We start from the raw sequence: 16693 nt of genomic DNA on the forward strand, positions 1-16693 counted from the left end.
TATATTATTGACAAAAATGGTCTTTTTTTTTGTTATATTTCTAAATTGTTATTTTAAATATTTTATTATTAATATTGATTAGGCTTATTTAATTTGTAAATAATAAAAAATTTAATTGCATCAAATGATGTTCATTAAAAGCAGTTTTTACTAAAGATATTAATAAGATTTTATTCAATTTATAAATAATAATTTTAATTGCATTGAATGATTTTTATTAAAAAATGTTTTTTAATTTTAATGGGATTGAATAATTCATAAATTAATATTACAAAATTTTAATAATATATAATTAAAATATTAATTGTTTTTATATCTAATCGTCTTTCAATCATAATTATCATGACTTTATAAATAACTAACTTTACATTTTAAATATAATTATTAAAACATATAAAAAATAAAAATTTTATGCACGCAATACTAATTCATTAAAACAATACAAACGGATTATTTGTGTTACTGTTCTGGTAACATGTAACGTGCGAGAGGATGAGATGGGTCACTTTGGTCGGTTGATGAACTTTGCTGTTTTCCTTTTGTTCTTTTCCTGGTTTTTAAATCTTTGGGTTTATCACATTTTATTCTTTCCTTTTGTTTAAACCCATTAATATTTATACTTTTGAGAGATATTTTGAAAATGCAACTCTTAAAATAGCATCAATTGCTCATCAAACTAAAACTTATTTTTATATAAAATCTTTATCTTACTCTTCTTTACATGACTGTTCGAACTCATTTCATGTCTGCAATATCCTTCAAACAAATATAGATGAAGACTGTTCAATATTTTTTTTCCCTGAATTGAAGTAACCTCTTTAAACTTTGTAGTTGTTGATTATTCTGTCAGGTTTCGCTGCTTACCTGGCATACACAGAATTCTTCCCCATTGTTATTGGAATCATCAATACTTACCCCTCATTTACATCTGTTGCAAATAAATGGTAGCAAGCTGATTGCTTATATGCTTGTAAGTAAACAGAGTTTCAGTAGGGTCGGGGAACAAACTTGAGCTGATTACATTCTCATGGCCGGCCTGTTTATATGGATAAGATGGACCAATCTTTGCTTAGCCTTTATGATAAGCCTACGATACATAAGGAGTTTGCAGAAAGATATTACAGCAGCCCCCTTGACCTAGTCACCAACTTTAATGAGAGGCACATAAATAGTTGTAAAATGTAATAGCAGTTTTTTTATATTGAATCTATTTTGGCAAACAACGAGGTCAAAGTTAGATTTGATAATTTTAAACATGATACGTTAACACGATATGAGAATACATGAGTTAAATAAATTTTGAGTTTAGCGTTAACGTGTTTCGTCTCTAATCGTGTCATACACGATAAACATGTTTAAAACACGTTTAAACATGTTTACTTAATCATGTTATCGTGTTTAAACGTGTATACGTGACATATTTATTAACCTATTAAAAATTAATAGTTAAAAACTATTTTAATCTTATATAAATAATTTTAAATAATTATTTTAATAAGTTTTTTAATTTTATAAAGGGTATAATGTAATTATACATGCTCAATCATAATTTTTAACTTTTAGTAATTATTTGATATTATTATTTTTGTTTTATTATAATTATTTTTATAATTATAGATTTTAAATTTAAATAATAAAATTATATTTAATTATAAATATTTTTTATTTAATTGTGTTAAACGTGTTATTAATTGTGTCGTGTCGTATATTAATACGTTTAATAAACGTGTTAATCGTGTCATGTCGTGTTACACATATATTAAACGTGTACGTGTACGTGTTTCAAATTTAAGACATGAATGTTAAACGTGTCATGTTCGTATTTAGTCTTAACGTGTTTCATGTCTGACACGTTTACGACACGTTAACACGAATTGCGAGGTCTAGTCAAAGTGTTTGCTCCATACTAGTGGTTAGGGATAAGTTCATAAATTTTCCTTAGTAGTGTGATATTTTAAAATTTATTTTCTTGATCTAAGATATGCTGAAAGAATATTTAGATTAAATTCAACACGATGTTATTTAGAGAAATATTGTTGAGTATTATCATTAATAGAATTTTGTTATTATTGTCTGAGATTTAAAATATTGTGAGATAATTTATTTTTTTAAATATTTAATATATCTTTTCATAACTTATTTATCTAAAATTATAAAAATGGTTAAAAATTACTATTTATTAGTATAAATTAAAATATTAAAATTAAATAAAATATGATTTTACACAATAAATTATCAGGTCTAGTAACTAATAATATGACAATTTTCTATTAATTGATCAAAACTAAATACAAGCATCCACAAACTACATAAAATTAAATACAAAAATTAAATAAACAAATAATATATCTACAAAATAAATTAAAAAAAAAGACTCACAATTCAAAAACATTGTTTGACATGTAATACTATTTTCTATTAACTAGATTATAATTATGAATCTAAATTATCAAACTAATCAAAAAATATTTAGACATGAAGTATTTAAAAACTTAATTTGAGTTGATATTAAATTATTTACAATTAAAGCTTAGATGAGTTGTTTTGGGAGAATAAAAAGCATAGTCAATGACCAAGAAAATAAAAGATTTGAATTTATAGATAGAGAGTGTAGTTTAGATTTTAAATTTTTTAATAAAATCTTAAATTATAAAAGAAATTTTTTTATTTTTTTATAGTATTTAAATATTAATACATAAATTACTTCTTGATAAATCACTTTTACTTGAAATCTTTGATTCAAATTTTCATAAAATTGTAAAAAAAAATAAATTTATTAATATATTAACTACTCTTAATCTTAAATAAATTGAATAAAAATTAAAATATTTTATTTTAAGAAGTGAGTGGTGTCATGTGACACCACTCCTTCCAGCATGGGTCCGCCCATGCTGGTGGCAATGGATAGGGTTTTACCATCTCCTCTCCTTTGCTCGTTCTTCGCATAATGATGAGTTCACCAGCGTTGAAAATGATCAAAACCTGACCCAGTCACGCATGCGGAGACCGGATGGCAGTTCCCGAAATCAATGCTAGCCTCATGCGTCTGCATGCATTATCAATATTTCTTTCAATTGCTTTTTAGGTAAACCAGGCGTCCTTTTTCCTGAAAGACAAAAACCATGGTTGTAAGTTTTCTCGGTTGTTGTTTCTTTATTTCTTTCATTGTTTATGCATATGTTTTGCCCACTGCCCATTTCTTTTTCCAAGTTAAAATCGTAAAAGTAACATAGGAATTAGGAAATGTTAGTGCCTCGGTGGGATCTGACTGGGATTGTGTGGAAACTAACGTGGGATGGGCCTGCTTCTAACGTGTCATGTAGAAAGCAAGCAATCTTCTCTGTGATTTTTTGCATACGGTATGGTCTTTCCTTTCCTTTCTACCCAACATTCTAAAATTAATCCGGCTCTTTGTTTGAATATTGGATGGATGATGATGTGTGATGATTAAAATGGGTCATTGGTCTTTCCTTTTCCTTCTCCTTTGCTTTTTGTGGCGTAGCATTCGAGTTAAATCGAATGCCTTCGAGTACACATCAAATTCAGATGAATTAGGCAGCAGTCAGCAGAGCACATGCGACAAGCGAGTTTCATCCTACAAGAGGGGACCAGTTGCACCTGTATGAGCCTGATTATATAGTGCATGGTCGGATAATTTACATGACAAAAACCGGTTTGAGTCCTACCAATTAGGAGAAATTTTATTTTAAAAATAAACTAATAATTTAAATGATAAAAACCAGTTCAAATTCAGTTTTACTCTGAACCCGATTTAATAAGAAGTTTGATCGATTAAATTACTATGTGAATTTTTAACATAAACTATCAAATTTTAATTTAAATAATTCCATTGATCAATCCAATTTAATTTTTAAAATTATAATCTTAACTTGTGGAAAGGGTTTTCTTTTTAAACCTCAATCACCGCTAAAATGAAGATTTTTTTTTTCTCTTTTTAATTGTTTCTTTCGTTTTGGTCAAAATCTTAGAATATGAAAACATGTTTTGAATTAGAAGAAAAAACTTACCGCATATCCATTTAATAAAGTTCATATTTAATCTTATAAATTAAAAAAATTAAATAACAATGGCTAAGGTTAATGCTGTAAGTACATATTTCTTTCCCCCTGCCATACAATTTTTTCTCCTTCTTTTTATTAAAAAAAAGAAAAAAAAAACAGAGAAATTGATCATGTTCATCAGTTCGTGGCCAACAATTTTTTGAAGTATTAGGCAATCTTTTTGAGACTTTCCTTACGAAGCAAAACACCAGATTCATTCGGTACATCCACAATCTCATGATCGGATCCAGTTGCTTTACTTTAATCCTAACTTTAACCCACACGCTATCTCCTAGTATCCTTTTTCCCTTCCAATTTCTCTAACAACACCTACTAATTTCTTTTTTATTTTTAATGAAAAGATATTTGAGATAATCGACCACCGTCCTTCTGAGCTGTGACTTACACGATTGCACGCCATAGGGACCTAAGCACCCCCTTCTCTCCTTTATTCCAAAGCTTGTTCACACACCGACAAAAATCCGATAAAGCAGTCCACTATCTCACCCCCGTTGGCCCCTGGCCGCTTGCAACCTCCCTCCTTTATATAAGTCCCAAGATGCTCCTCTAACCCTCCCCCTTTCTTTTCGCCTCTTCTTCATCTTCCTTCTCTCTTGCTAATTACTTTCTTTCCTTTTTCCTTCGCTTTTCCTTGTGTTTCAATGGGTTTCTTTGTAGAGGATCCAGGGCTAATTGTAACCCATCTTCTTTACAAAACAGCTGTTGTTTTAGCAGTGTTGAGATGGGTCCTCTCTTGGGTTCTTAGGTTTAGAGACATAAGCTTCTTCACTACTTCATCTGACTCCCAACGCAACCCTTCTTCTTCTTCTCCCTTGGTTTCTTTACAAATGATTAGGGACAGTCTCGTGCTGACGACGTTCGAAGATGCTAAGGAACGGGTGCCTTGGGTTTCCGACACCTGTGCAGTCTGCTTGAGCCAGCTGAAGGAAGGTGACGAAGTCAGAGAACTGAGGAACTGCTGCCACGTGTTCCATAAAGATTGCATTGACAGATGGGTTGACTATGATCAAGATCACGACCAGGATTACGATCATGATTACAATGAGCATGAACATAATCACAAGACTTGCCCCCTTTGCAGGACCCCTTTACTTACTTCATCTCAAAGCTTGGGCTGGCCTAAGAATGAACCCAGCTGGGCCGTCGAGCGGCTGCTCTACCTATTTGGGGATGATCTGCTTCCTTGAGAGCCACATAATCTATTTTCTATAGATTTTTTTTTCTTCTTTTTTAGCATATTTTTTACTCAATTGATCATTGAGATAGAGCTTGGTACAATAATTATTGTATATTTAGATAGTTTGGGCATGGTTAAATGGGGTCAATTTTTTCTTTGGGTTAGGTCATAAAGTGGAAGGAAAAAAAAAACAGAAACAGTCAAGTCATCTAAAGCTTGACCCTTGGACCAGTTGTATATATAAATCACATATTTCTTAGAATTTTTTTTCGATTTCTTTTCTCCTTTGGATTTTAACTAACTATTAAATTTTTTCCTCCAATTATGGTAATTTCCACAAGATTATTGAATGTGAGCAATGGGGCTGGGCACTCTTGAATTAATAATTAAATAAAGAACAGTGTACATTTAGGATACTTAATACTTCTAGTTAGAGAGACCTTTCAATGAAAGAGTGACTTGGCAACTTTGGTCAAGAAAGTTTTGATTGATAATTTTGAGTCTTGTGGTAGTTTTCTTTTCTTTTTTTTTTTCTTGGCTTCCTCTGGACCGCACATGATACCTTACTTTATATAAAAGTATTTATTTTTCTTAATTTGATAGCTACTTTAGTATAAGACTTTAGTTAAAGTTGAATGATGAACGGGCTAAATTACCTACTAAAGAATTGTAATGCTTAGAATTTAGGTGACCAAAATAGTATTAACTTGGAATTTTGGGATAATTGGCTTAATGGTATGAGATAATATTCTATAATTGGGTTGCTAAATGCTTCCTTTTTATTCTTCTGGACCAATTTACACGGTTCTTTTTCAAACGAAAGACCTAGGAAAAAAATCTATGAAAATAGACAGGATCTTCATTTGCACGGTATAGGCAATTTCCCTACTCGTAAATTATCCAACAAAAAAAAAAAAAGAGAGAGAGAGAGAAAGAGAAAAAAAATATGTGCTCAAGGTTTGGATGTGAGCCCATTTGGTTAGGGCTGAGTTCCAAGGCAATACTCCGCCCAAGCCAGTTGGGCTCAGATTTAGGGTTCAGACCAGTCTTTGCAAAGGATCGCGTCTGATTGACATAGTTAACCCGACCAAAAATAAAATCAATTTGAAATTAGTCAGACTTTTATTTAAAGTAATTGATTGATTTTAGGGCATACCCTAATTTTTCAAAATGTAAAGCATCTATTTCCTTCGAACTCATATATTTAACAAATTACAATGTTTTTTCCCCCTCCTGCTTGTTTCATATACAATTTTAATATTAGCAAAAGGTAAATTGAAGTGTCGAACTAATTTCACTAATAAAAACTGCATCATTTTTATTGTTGAGTTATAAATTAGAATTTGATTGAGGTGTTAATTTAAAAACTTTGTTTCGAACATGTGAACTAATTTAAAAAATAACATTTAAAAAATTTTTGACAACATCTATTCTATTATTTAAATTTGTCATAATGAATTGAGAGTAATGTACGTTGACACATGTTCAAATTGGAATTGATAGAGTGTTTCAGGCTGATTTTGAATTTTTTGAATTTATGTTTCTTAAGACTTAAATTTTTATTGTTCTTAAACTAATCTTGCATCTTTGAGCTTTCCTTCACTTTGAGCTGAAATTACGAGCACCTGTCTCTAATTAGATTAAAACTTATAAGAACTTTTTTTTTTGTGTATATTTGTACATCCGTTTATCCCATACATATTTGCAATAAATGGAGACAAGCTTTCAAATAATTAATCACTTTTACATAGAAAAAGGATTATTTTCTTTACATAAGCATGTGAGTTTGTTTTAAATGAGTAATATAGTATTAAAACGAAATTGTTATGATTTATTATCTTAATCCGCAATTAGTAGAATTAAAATTAATCAACACATATTGAATTCCATCAAAATTTATTTTTTATCAAATTATTAAGCTATAAAATTAGTTGAAAAATATTAAAAAAAAAAAAAGAAAACAAGAGAGAAAAAATTAGGGCAGAACCGGAATAGAACAAAATTTGGGGGTCCAAATAAAACCCGGGCATCGTCTGGGCTCGTCGCAAATAAGCCCAGTAGATACAAAAACAGCACTGGTTTAACATTTTCGTGCAGATTATTCTATTCAACAGATCTGCTCATTTCTTTCCAGATCTTCATGGTTTTTCACTCCAATTTCTTCTCTCTCGAAACAAATTAAAAAACGCGGTAACTCCTCTATTCTTCTCTCTGTCTCCTCTCCTTCCATGTGCTCGTAGATCCTATCTCTCTTTGACGACGATCTGGCTCCATTCCTCTAATCAACGGCTAATTTCTCTGTTTCGGCAATGAATTTTTCGTTTTAGCATTTAGGTGAGAGAGAGAAGGAAACTCTGGAACTATCGGTTTCGAAGCATCGGAGAATAGAGAAACAAAATGGCGGCAGGTGGATTTGTGAGCCGAGCGTTCGAGTCAATGCTCAAGGAATGTGCGGGCAAAAAGTATCCTGATCTTCAAAAGGCTATTCAAACTTATTCAGGTCAGATCTGTTTCCATTTTATCTGGTAAATTGTGCTCTAATTATTAATTATAATTTATTTTTTTATAATCTGTTTCCATTTTACTGTTATTTTTAGTCTAATTTTGATTCGTGGCGAATTAACCGGGATTGCGAGTTTAAGAAGTTTTAGTTTTGAATTGTGCTCTGTTGATTTTTCTAGTGCATTAGGGGTTATTTAGTTATTTAATCTTTGTGTTCCATATTTGATGGCGTTCAACTATGTTATTACTTAAAATGTAGTTAGAATGGTAGTTAGAGATATTAAGTAGGGTTTACGAGTAGTTGCATTGTTTATAGGTTATAATCTGTTTTAGCATTAGATTAAGAAACTCCGGTTCTATGGAGTACTCGGATGACTTTCCTTTATAAGTAATTAATTTCACATTTTTATTAGAAAATGAGTTTTCTGTTTTAGAAGATGAACCTTTTGTGTGATGGATTTTAGTAGGGATTTTGTAAGTGACATCTTTATGTATTTCAAAATGATTTGTGCAGAAATGGGAGAATGAAACAAATAATGACAGGAAAAATTGATGATGATCCTGGTTCTTTTTTTTTTTTTTTCGTTATAATGGATTGTTGAGTTGGTCTTTTCTTCTTTTTTCCCCATGATTGACTAATTCTTTAAAAGACAATTTCTGATGGGGTTGACACATGAAATAGAGGACGTATGGTATTAAGAAGAAAAAGAGGGTGGGAGACTAAGGATGTGGAGCCTTAACATCCTACTGTGCACTATTCTCTACGCATTAATGGACGACATCTTCACTGGTTTTGTTTTTTATATGAACTTATCTTATCTCTTCCTGTAATTTCATGTTGTCTTCTTGCTCGTTGGTTATAGCATACATCTAGTTACCTTTTTTTTTTCTTTAATTATATTCTTCCATTTCTTCAGATAGTCCAAAGCAAGCAAAACAGCATTCTTCATCCAGTGAGACAAATCAAGTAGCATCTTTGGCTGGAGATGGAAGGTTTATATCTGTTTACAATATTATAATATACTAGCCGTTTTTGTTCTCACTTGGATTTATTCCTAGTTTCTTACCCAAGATATTAACCAATGAAATAGCATATTTATTATTTTCTTTTTGGTCTATTAGTTTACTTATTCTTCGTTTAGTTCAGAGCTGAAGCTTTTGGCTGTCACTATGGCCTTTGTCAGATTTAGCAAACTAAAACTTTAAATGGCTTTGTTAAAAATGATATGGAATTGTTATTATTGCCATAATGTGATCATGACTGATACTATAACTATTGCAGATGCCCTCTAATTTTTGTTTTTGATTTTACTTATAGTTCACTTGAAACTGAAACTGGAGCTGAAAAAACTGGAATAGAACCTGATGGATCAAGCACACTTTCACAAAGTGCTGTGGATACAGAGCATGTTAGTAAGCCAACTGGTGGAAGTGGAACCATCACAACTGCCTTAGCAAATGCAGGATACACCTTGGAAGGGGCTGAGGTGGAGCTTGTTCTGAATCCTCTTCGACTTGCATTTGAGACAAAGAACTTAAAAATCCTTGAACCTGCTTTGGATTGTCTTCATGTATGTTGTTGCTTTCCTTCTTGATCTATATTCTGAATGTTTATTTTCTACTTAATGGTCTTCTCTACGGTTTTTGTAAGACATCAAGGGAAGTCCTAATCCGTCTGAAATCCTGTGATATATATTCCAAAAGGACCTCCTTATTTTTGTTCAATTTGTGTTTGGAAATTTTAATGCCTTTTTTTTCTGCATAATAATTACTGACATGATCATCTTTAATTCCATAAGCACAGAAACTAATTGCCTATGATCATCTGGAAGGAGATCCTGGTTTAGATGGTGGTAGAAATGTTCCTCTGTTTACAGACATTCTGAATATGGTCTGCAGTTGTGTTGATAATTCTTCTCCTGACAGGTATGTGCCATTGTGTTTGTTAACCTTGTTTATAGCATATGTTACTTGTTACGCATGTTTAATTCTGGAAAACAATTTGCAGTACAATCCTGCAAGTCCTGAAGGTGCTTCTTACTGCTGTAGCATCCACAAAATTCAGAGGTACATTGTCCAGGATCTAGTGGTATTTTTGTCTGTTTTATTTTCTAGTATTTAAACTCAGTCATGTTACAATATTGCTAATTCAAAATGCAGTCCATGGGGAACCTTTGCTTGGAGTTATCAGAGTATGCTACAATATTGCTCTTCACAGGTACTTCTTGGATTTGTCGAAGATAGTGATAGTCCAAATTGAAGTAGTTCTTATGATTTGTGGCTTTGATGTGTAGCAAGAGTCCTATAAACCAAGCGACATCAAAGGCAATGTTGACACAGATGATTAGCATCATATTCAGAAGAATGGAGGCTGATCCGGTTTGGAATTTATATTTCTAATCTTTCATTATTTTTTTCTCCATGATATATCAGGAAGAAAGTTGATGATGTCTTGTAAATGGGTTTCAGGTCTCTACTTCATCTGGTTCCTCTGATCATACTGAAGCTGCTTCTTCAGAGAATTCTACCTCAAAGGCTGAAGAAGCTTCCTCAGGTGACCAAGATGAGAATGAAATGACTTTAGGGGATGCACTTAATCGGGTCAAGGATACGACACTTGCATCTGTTGAGGAACTTCAAAGCCTTGCTGGCGGTGCTGATATCAAGGTGCATCCTTTTATTTACCATTATTTGTTATGATTCATTTGACTTGTAGGCCTCTCAGTTATGTAGCAAATGCTGGGTGTTTGCTTTTATTGAAGTTTTCTTTTGGTCTTGTATGGTTCTTAACGTGGTACTTATGTGTCTTACAGGGTTTAGAGGCTGCTCTTGACAAAGTTGTGCATGTTGAGGATGGTAAAAAGATCACAAGGTATGGACTAAGATATTTTACCCAGATTGCTAGTTTCTGTTTTCTTGCTTCGGCTGTATAAAATTGCAATTTTTTATTAATGCTTGGTGTCATAACTCTTGAACCTTATCTTAGAGGGATTGACCTGGAGAGCATGAGCATTGGTAAACGTGATGCATTACTAGTTTTCCGCACCCTTTGCAAGGTTGGTTTTCTTCTTATTCTCTCGCCAATTATTGTTGGTATTTTGGAGTCTCTGCTAGCATTCTGTTCACGAAATATTTTGTCTCGCAGATGGGTATGAAGGAAGATACTGATGAGGTCACAACCAAGACACGAATTCTGTCTCTTGAGCTTCTGCAGGTTAATTTATGAATTTATTTTAAGTTATGTAAGGATGTTTGGTTGGTAGTCTTTGCATAATACTATAAAGCACTTTCTAGACTATGTGGGGTCAGATTTACATATGCTTTATTTTGTTTTTCTCTGTAGGAGGATATATTTGCATTTTTCATTCTTATTAGTGGCAGGGAAAGTGTGCACGTGATCCTCATTGTATTGAAGTTGGATAGATATGGAAGTCTGAAACTGCTGAATAGAATCTCATTAGTAGCTTTAAAAGAATCTTATTGGCATAAGCATTGTTTTGAAATGCCAAAATTTGTTTGTTTTTAATGGTTGAAAAGAAAACATAGCTAATGTCTTTCATCATATTTGCTCGCCTATGGTATGCAGGGTTTGTTAGAAGGGGTTAGCCATTCATTTACGAAGAACTTCCATTTCATTGATTCAGTGAAAGCATATCTTTCATATGCTTTGTTGCGGGCTTCTGTTTCACAGTCCCCTGTCATATTTCAGGTTCTATTGCATCTACTTAATCGGTTTTCTTCATCCTGTTTTAGAAGAATCTGCTATGAGAATTTGCCTCTGACTATGCATTTACTTGTGCCAGTATGCTACTGGGATATTTGCTGTGCTTTTGTTGCGATTCCGAGAGAGTCTTAAAGTATGATTATCTTCTTGATAGATTGTTAAAGCTATTTCTTTCAAAGATGGCATTAGCGCCGTGATACACACCACTTCTACTTTATGCCTGAATACTTTATCTTATTTCTTTTCAGGGTGAAATTGGTGTCTTTTTTCCCTTGATAGTTTTGCGGCCATTGGATGGTTCAGACTTCCTCATCAACCAAAAATCAAGTGTTCTCCGGTACGGTACTCTTTTTAATTAGTCATACTGTCATATTGTGTGGCATTCACTATTCAGCATATTGTCTTCAACATGTTAGTTTGCTATTTGCTTTATATTATCTACTAACCTTTTTAATTTTAACTTTTTAGGATGCTTGAGAAAGTTTGCAAAGATCCCCAGATGCTTGTTGATGTATATGTGAACTATGACTGTGATCTTGAGGCACCAAACTTGTTTGAACGCATGGTCTGAGCTCAGTTACTGTTCCACTGTCATTTATTTATATATTTATAATTTATTCTAGGCTTTTTTATATAAGGGTACCATTTGCCTTTTGGCCCTCTAGGTCAACACTCTGTCTAAAATAGCTCAAGGGATGCAAAATGCAGACCCAAACTCCGTTGCTGTCACCCAAACAACATCAATTAAGGGTTCCTCCCTCCAGGTAGGTTAATCTGTTGGCCAGCTTTATTAAATAAGCTTGCTAATTATGAGTAATACTTTTGTTTTATATTTCTATGCTTCCATGTCACCTGTGGTTGCTTAATAAAGCTTTACTTCTTAAATTCTCCAGTGCCTTGTCAATGTACTAAAATCACTAGTTGATTGGGAGAAATCTCGAAGACAACCAGAAAGGAAGAGGGGACGTAACCAGTCTCCTGAAGAAGATTCAACTAGAGAATCTGTTGAGATAAAAAGCAGGGAAGATGTTACCAGTAACTTTGAGAAGGCAAAAGCTCATAAATCTACCATGGAATCTGCCATCTCTGAGGTAATTGATTGGGTTTTATAGTCACAGTTTAGCATATTAGACTGGAAGTTTTCTGCAATGCGAATATGATACTGGAAAGGATTGTTGATCAATCCTCAATTTCTCGGACTGTAATTAGGTTCTGAAACATAGTGTTAATTACATTGCAGTTCAACAGGCATCCAGTGAAGGGTGTTGGGTATCTGATATCAAATATATTGGTGGAAAATAATCCTGTGTCAGTTGCTCAATTTCTAAGAAATACTCCCAGTCTGGACAAGGTAGAACCCTTATCGATCAACTTTTGCTCAACTCCTAGAGAAGCTGTCTAAGTCTTAGCATTGTTGCAGGCAATGATTGGTGACTATTTGGGTCAACATGAGGAGTTTCCCCTTGCTGTCATGCATGCTTATGTAGATTCGATAACATTTTCAGGAATGAAATTTGATACTGCAATACGTGAATTTCTTAAAGGATTCCGTCTTCCTGGGGAGGCTCAAAAGATAGATCGTATCATGGAAAAGTTTGCAGAACGGTATGGGGATATCTATGCTGCATGTATATAAATGTCTTCGTGCCTAAAACATAAACATAAGCACGGCTTAATCCAATTATTGGAACAGATTTAAAAATACTTTAATTTAGTGGGGGTTCTTTTTTTATTAGCTTAGCTTCACAACCCCATCCTGAAATCCGAAAATCTCTGCACCGAACCTTTTCTTTTAAATACTTTTGAGATTCTTTTAATAACTAAGCTATAGCCAATTTAAATAAGAGTCAAATACCTCTGTGTATAAAGATCACTCTTCTATGAGCTGTTTTACTATTTGTATGGTGAGTGTTTTTGAATACAATTTTTGGTGTCCAATTAGTATGAAGACTATATGCCTCTTTGCATCACTAGGTGGTGATTTAGTCTTCTCGTTATGTGTTTGGCAGATATTGTGCTGACAATCCTGGTCTGTTCAAGAATGCAGACACTGCATATGTTCTTGCATATGCAGTTATCATGTTGAATACTGATGCCCATAATCCAATGGTCTGGCCTAAAATGTCAAAGTCAGATTTTATACGTATGAATGCCACAAATGATCCTGAAGAGTGTGCCCCTACCGAACTTCTGGAAGATATATATGATTCTATTGTTAAAGAAGAGATAAAAATGAAAGATGACGCAGCTGGCATAGGGAAAAGTAGCAGGCAGAAGCCAGAGGGGGAAGAGAGAGGCCGCCTTGTTAGTATTCTTAATCTGGCTCTCCCTAAAACAAAGTCAGCAACTGATGCTAAGTCTGAAAGTGAAGCGATAATTAAGCAGACACAGGCTATTATCCGGAACCAAGAAGCAAAAAGAGGAGTTTTTTATATTGCACAAGAGATTGAACTTGTAAGGCCCATGGTTGAAGCTGTAGGATGGCCATTGCTGGCTACTTTCTCTGTTACAATGGAGGAAGGTGAAAATAAACCAAGGGTGGTTCTCTGTATGGAAGGATTTAGAGCTGGGATACATATTACATACGTCCTTGGAATGGATACAATGCGCTATGCATTTTTAACATCTCTGGTCAGGTAAAGCTATCTTTTTCTACTTGAAAGAGTTCCTCTTGCTGCTGTGTTTGCCGAGTTCCTCCATCCCCCTCCCCTTTTGCTACCATTGCTTTATTTCTGCTCTATCATTCTAATCATTCTGTTCGTCTTACCTTGTCTTTTGATGGGTTGTCCTGCATCAGTCATTATTACATTTAATGGGGTAGTTCATTTGTCAATCATTATAATGCTCTTAGTCCCTAGGGAAAAGCTTAATTGTAATGCTTAGTCTGTGATTTTGGATGTTAGGTTTACTTTCTTGCATGCTCCAAAGGAAATGCGTAGTAAAAATGTCGAAGCATTGCGGACTCTATTGGGCTTATGTGACTTAGAACCAGACTCTCTTCAGGATACGTGGAATGCTGTTCTTGAATGTGTTTCTCGGCTTGAATTTATTACGTCAACTCCTGCCATTGCTGCAACTGTCATGCATGGATCAAATCAGATCTCTAAGGATGCTGTTGTACAGTCACTGAAAGAATTGGCTGGGAAACCTGCTGAACAGGTTTTTGTGAATAGTGAGAAATTGCCTAGTGATTCAATTGTGGAGTTCTTCACTGCTCTCTGTGGTGTATCAGCAGAAGAACTAAAACAAACTCCAGCTCGTGTTTTCAGCTTGCAAAAGCTTGTTGAGATCAGTTATTACAATATGGCTCGTATACGTTTGGTATCTCTTTTAAACTGATAGACCTCCACAAGATCACTTGTACATGTTTTTATTTACTTATCAAGATTTTATGGCTTGTCATATCACTGTTCTCTGACCATCTTTGAAATTCAGTTAATTTTCTTGGTTCAAAATGCTTTTAATCCCTTTCTTGGTAGTTCTGGTTTTTTAAGTAAAGAAGATTATAAATTACATGATATATTTCTGCCATGCTCTCTTGATATGTTATGGAGAATATTCTGAAAATTTTTTAAATAATTTCATTGAATTAACATTTACATGTAAAGTGACCATAGTTTACAAGAATAGAGCGTTTTATATGAATTTGATTTTCCTTTGACCACACGTGCATATTATAAAATATTAGTTTTAGATATGTAATTTTGACCACACGTGAGCTGTTATCTTGACATAGTGGGATCTAGCTATAGTTTCTAAATTGATTTATAAATTGAAAATCATTTGTTTTTTCTGCCAAAGTACATGCTGGTTTAAATTTTAAAAGTTTTAATGTTATGTCGACCAGGTCTGGGCTAGAATATGGACTGTCCTCGCAAACCATTTTATTTCTGCTGGAAGCCATGCTGATGAGAAAATTGCTATGTATGCGATTGATTCTTTGAGGCAGCTTGGTATGAAGTATTTGGAGCGTGCTGAGCTGACCAATTTTACTTTCCAAAATGACATTCTTAAACCTTTTGTTGTTCTCATGCGGAACAGTCGAAGTGCAACCATAAGGAGCCTTATTGTTGACTGCATTGTTCAAGTATGTGTGCTTGCTCAGATCTCCTGAACATCTAGCTCTCTTACTTGATGACGTTTCCCTCTTTTATCTGCATAAAATTTGCAGTTAATACATTTTTAATTTTAAACCTTAACTGTTGGTTTTTATTATTCTGTTGGGCACTTGTGTGAGACATTGACTGATAATGATGTTATTGCAGATGATAAAATCAAAGGTTGGAAGCATAAAGTCCGGATGGCGAAGTGTTTTTATGATTTTCACTGCTGCTGCAGATGATGATTTGGAATCAATTGTTGAAAGTGCATTTGAGAACGTGGAACAGGGTAAGAAGCAGCCATTTTTCATCTTCCAGACTGATGCTTCTCTTCTTTTTGCCAACTAATCTAACAGCAGGTTTTTTGCAGTTATACTGGAACACTTTGATCAAGTTGTTGGAGATTGTTTTATGGACTGCGTCAACTGCCTTATTAGGTTTGCCAACAATAAAACTTCCCACCGCATAAGTTTGAAGGCTGTTGCCCTGCTCCGTATATGTGAAGATCGTCTAGCAGAGGTTTGTTTTCTGGCCTTCAGCTTGATTTGTTAATTGAGCATGTTGTTTCTCACTCTCTCTCTCTCTCTCCAAAAACAAAAATCCATTTTGTTTGTTTTGTTGGCCCTCTTCTAGCAAATACTTTTTCTGTGTGTTCTCAGACAACATCTTGAATTGATTGTCTGCATTTATATCTATATTATTATTACATCTAGTTTATTTCATAAGGGAGGCAATTGGGCTAGACATGTCAGGTTCTAGCCATTTAGGCTTTAGGTTGTTGAACTTTTTAGTTAATTCAGGTTGGGTTGTGATGTAGCCGAAAGGTTTAGGGCAATTAGAACTCAACAATTAGGGCTAGAATAGGGTTGATTGTGTTGGAACAATAAAAAGATAATTGGGTTTTCAAAGAAACCTCTTGAATAAATATTCAAAATAACAAAAGATGATAATGATAATCTTCTACCTAAGATACTTATTTATAATAGTTAAGATAAATCCTAATCAAATAGTAATTCTAATCCTAAATAAAGACTTAAAGTACTAAAATTCTAATAAAGATAGGAAAAAGAATTTCAAACTAAATAAATAAAATAAAATCCTAAACTAA

At 33.4% G+C, this 16693-nt stretch overlaps 2 protein-coding genes across 3 annotated transcripts in view; both read left to right on the forward strand.

Annotated features, from left to right (window-relative positions):
- LOC18588190 (probable E3 ubiquitin-protein ligase XERICO) lies at positions 4357-5532 on the forward strand. Its single transcript, XM_007012428.2, has one exon. The coding sequence runs from the start codon at positions 4724-4726 to the stop codon at positions 5267-5269; it is 546 nt and encodes a 181-aa protein (XP_007012490.1). The 5' UTR covers positions 4357-4723; the 3' UTR covers positions 5270-5532.
- LOC18588191 (brefeldin A-inhibited guanine nucleotide-exchange protein 5) overlaps positions 7321-16693 on the forward strand; it is a 20172-nt gene continuing 10799 nt past the window's right edge. Inside the window, exons 1-25 of one of the 2 annotated variants that reach the window (XM_018127303.1) lie at positions 7321-7449; positions 7587-7759; positions 8679-8754; positions 9080-9332; positions 9566-9687; positions 9770-9828; positions 9922-9979; positions 10056-10140; positions 10231-10428; positions 10575-10633; positions 10748-10817; positions 10907-10975; positions 11348-11470; positions 11565-11618; positions 11734-11822; positions 11954-12050; positions 12151-12249; positions 12379-12576; positions 12726-12836; positions 12906-13090; positions 13495-14121; positions 14389-14806; positions 15333-15572; positions 15751-15874; positions 15956-16104. In XM_018127303.1, the coding sequence (XP_017982792.1) occupies positions 7657-7759; positions 8679-8754; positions 9080-9332; positions 9566-9687; positions 9770-9828; positions 9922-9979; positions 10056-10140; positions 10231-10428; positions 10575-10633; positions 10748-10817; positions 10907-10975; positions 11348-11470; positions 11565-11618; positions 11734-11822; positions 11954-12050; positions 12151-12249; positions 12379-12576; positions 12726-12836; positions 12906-13090; positions 13495-14121; positions 14389-14806; positions 15333-15572; positions 15751-15874; positions 15956-16104 (3666 nt within the window). In that variant the 5' untranslated portion in view covers positions 7321-7449; positions 7587-7656. Of the gene's footprint in view, positions 7760-8678; positions 8755-9079; positions 9333-9565; positions 9688-9769; positions 9829-9921; positions 9980-10055; positions 10141-10230; positions 10429-10574; positions 10634-10747; positions 10818-10906; positions 10976-11347; positions 11471-11564; positions 11619-11733; positions 11823-11953; positions 12051-12150; positions 12250-12378; positions 12577-12725; positions 12837-12905; positions 13091-13494; positions 14122-14388; positions 14807-15332; positions 15573-15750; positions 15875-15955; positions 16105-16693 lie in introns of both variants that reach the window. The other variant, XM_007012429.2, reaches the window with a different exon arrangement.

This window comes from Theobroma cacao, chromosome 9, assembly GCF_000208745.1.
Source record: "Theobroma cacao cultivar B97-61/B2 chromosome 9, Criollo_cocoa_genome_V2, whole genome shotgun sequence".
Taxonomy (NCBI): domain Eukaryota; kingdom Viridiplantae; phylum Streptophyta; class Magnoliopsida; order Malvales; family Malvaceae; genus Theobroma; species Theobroma cacao.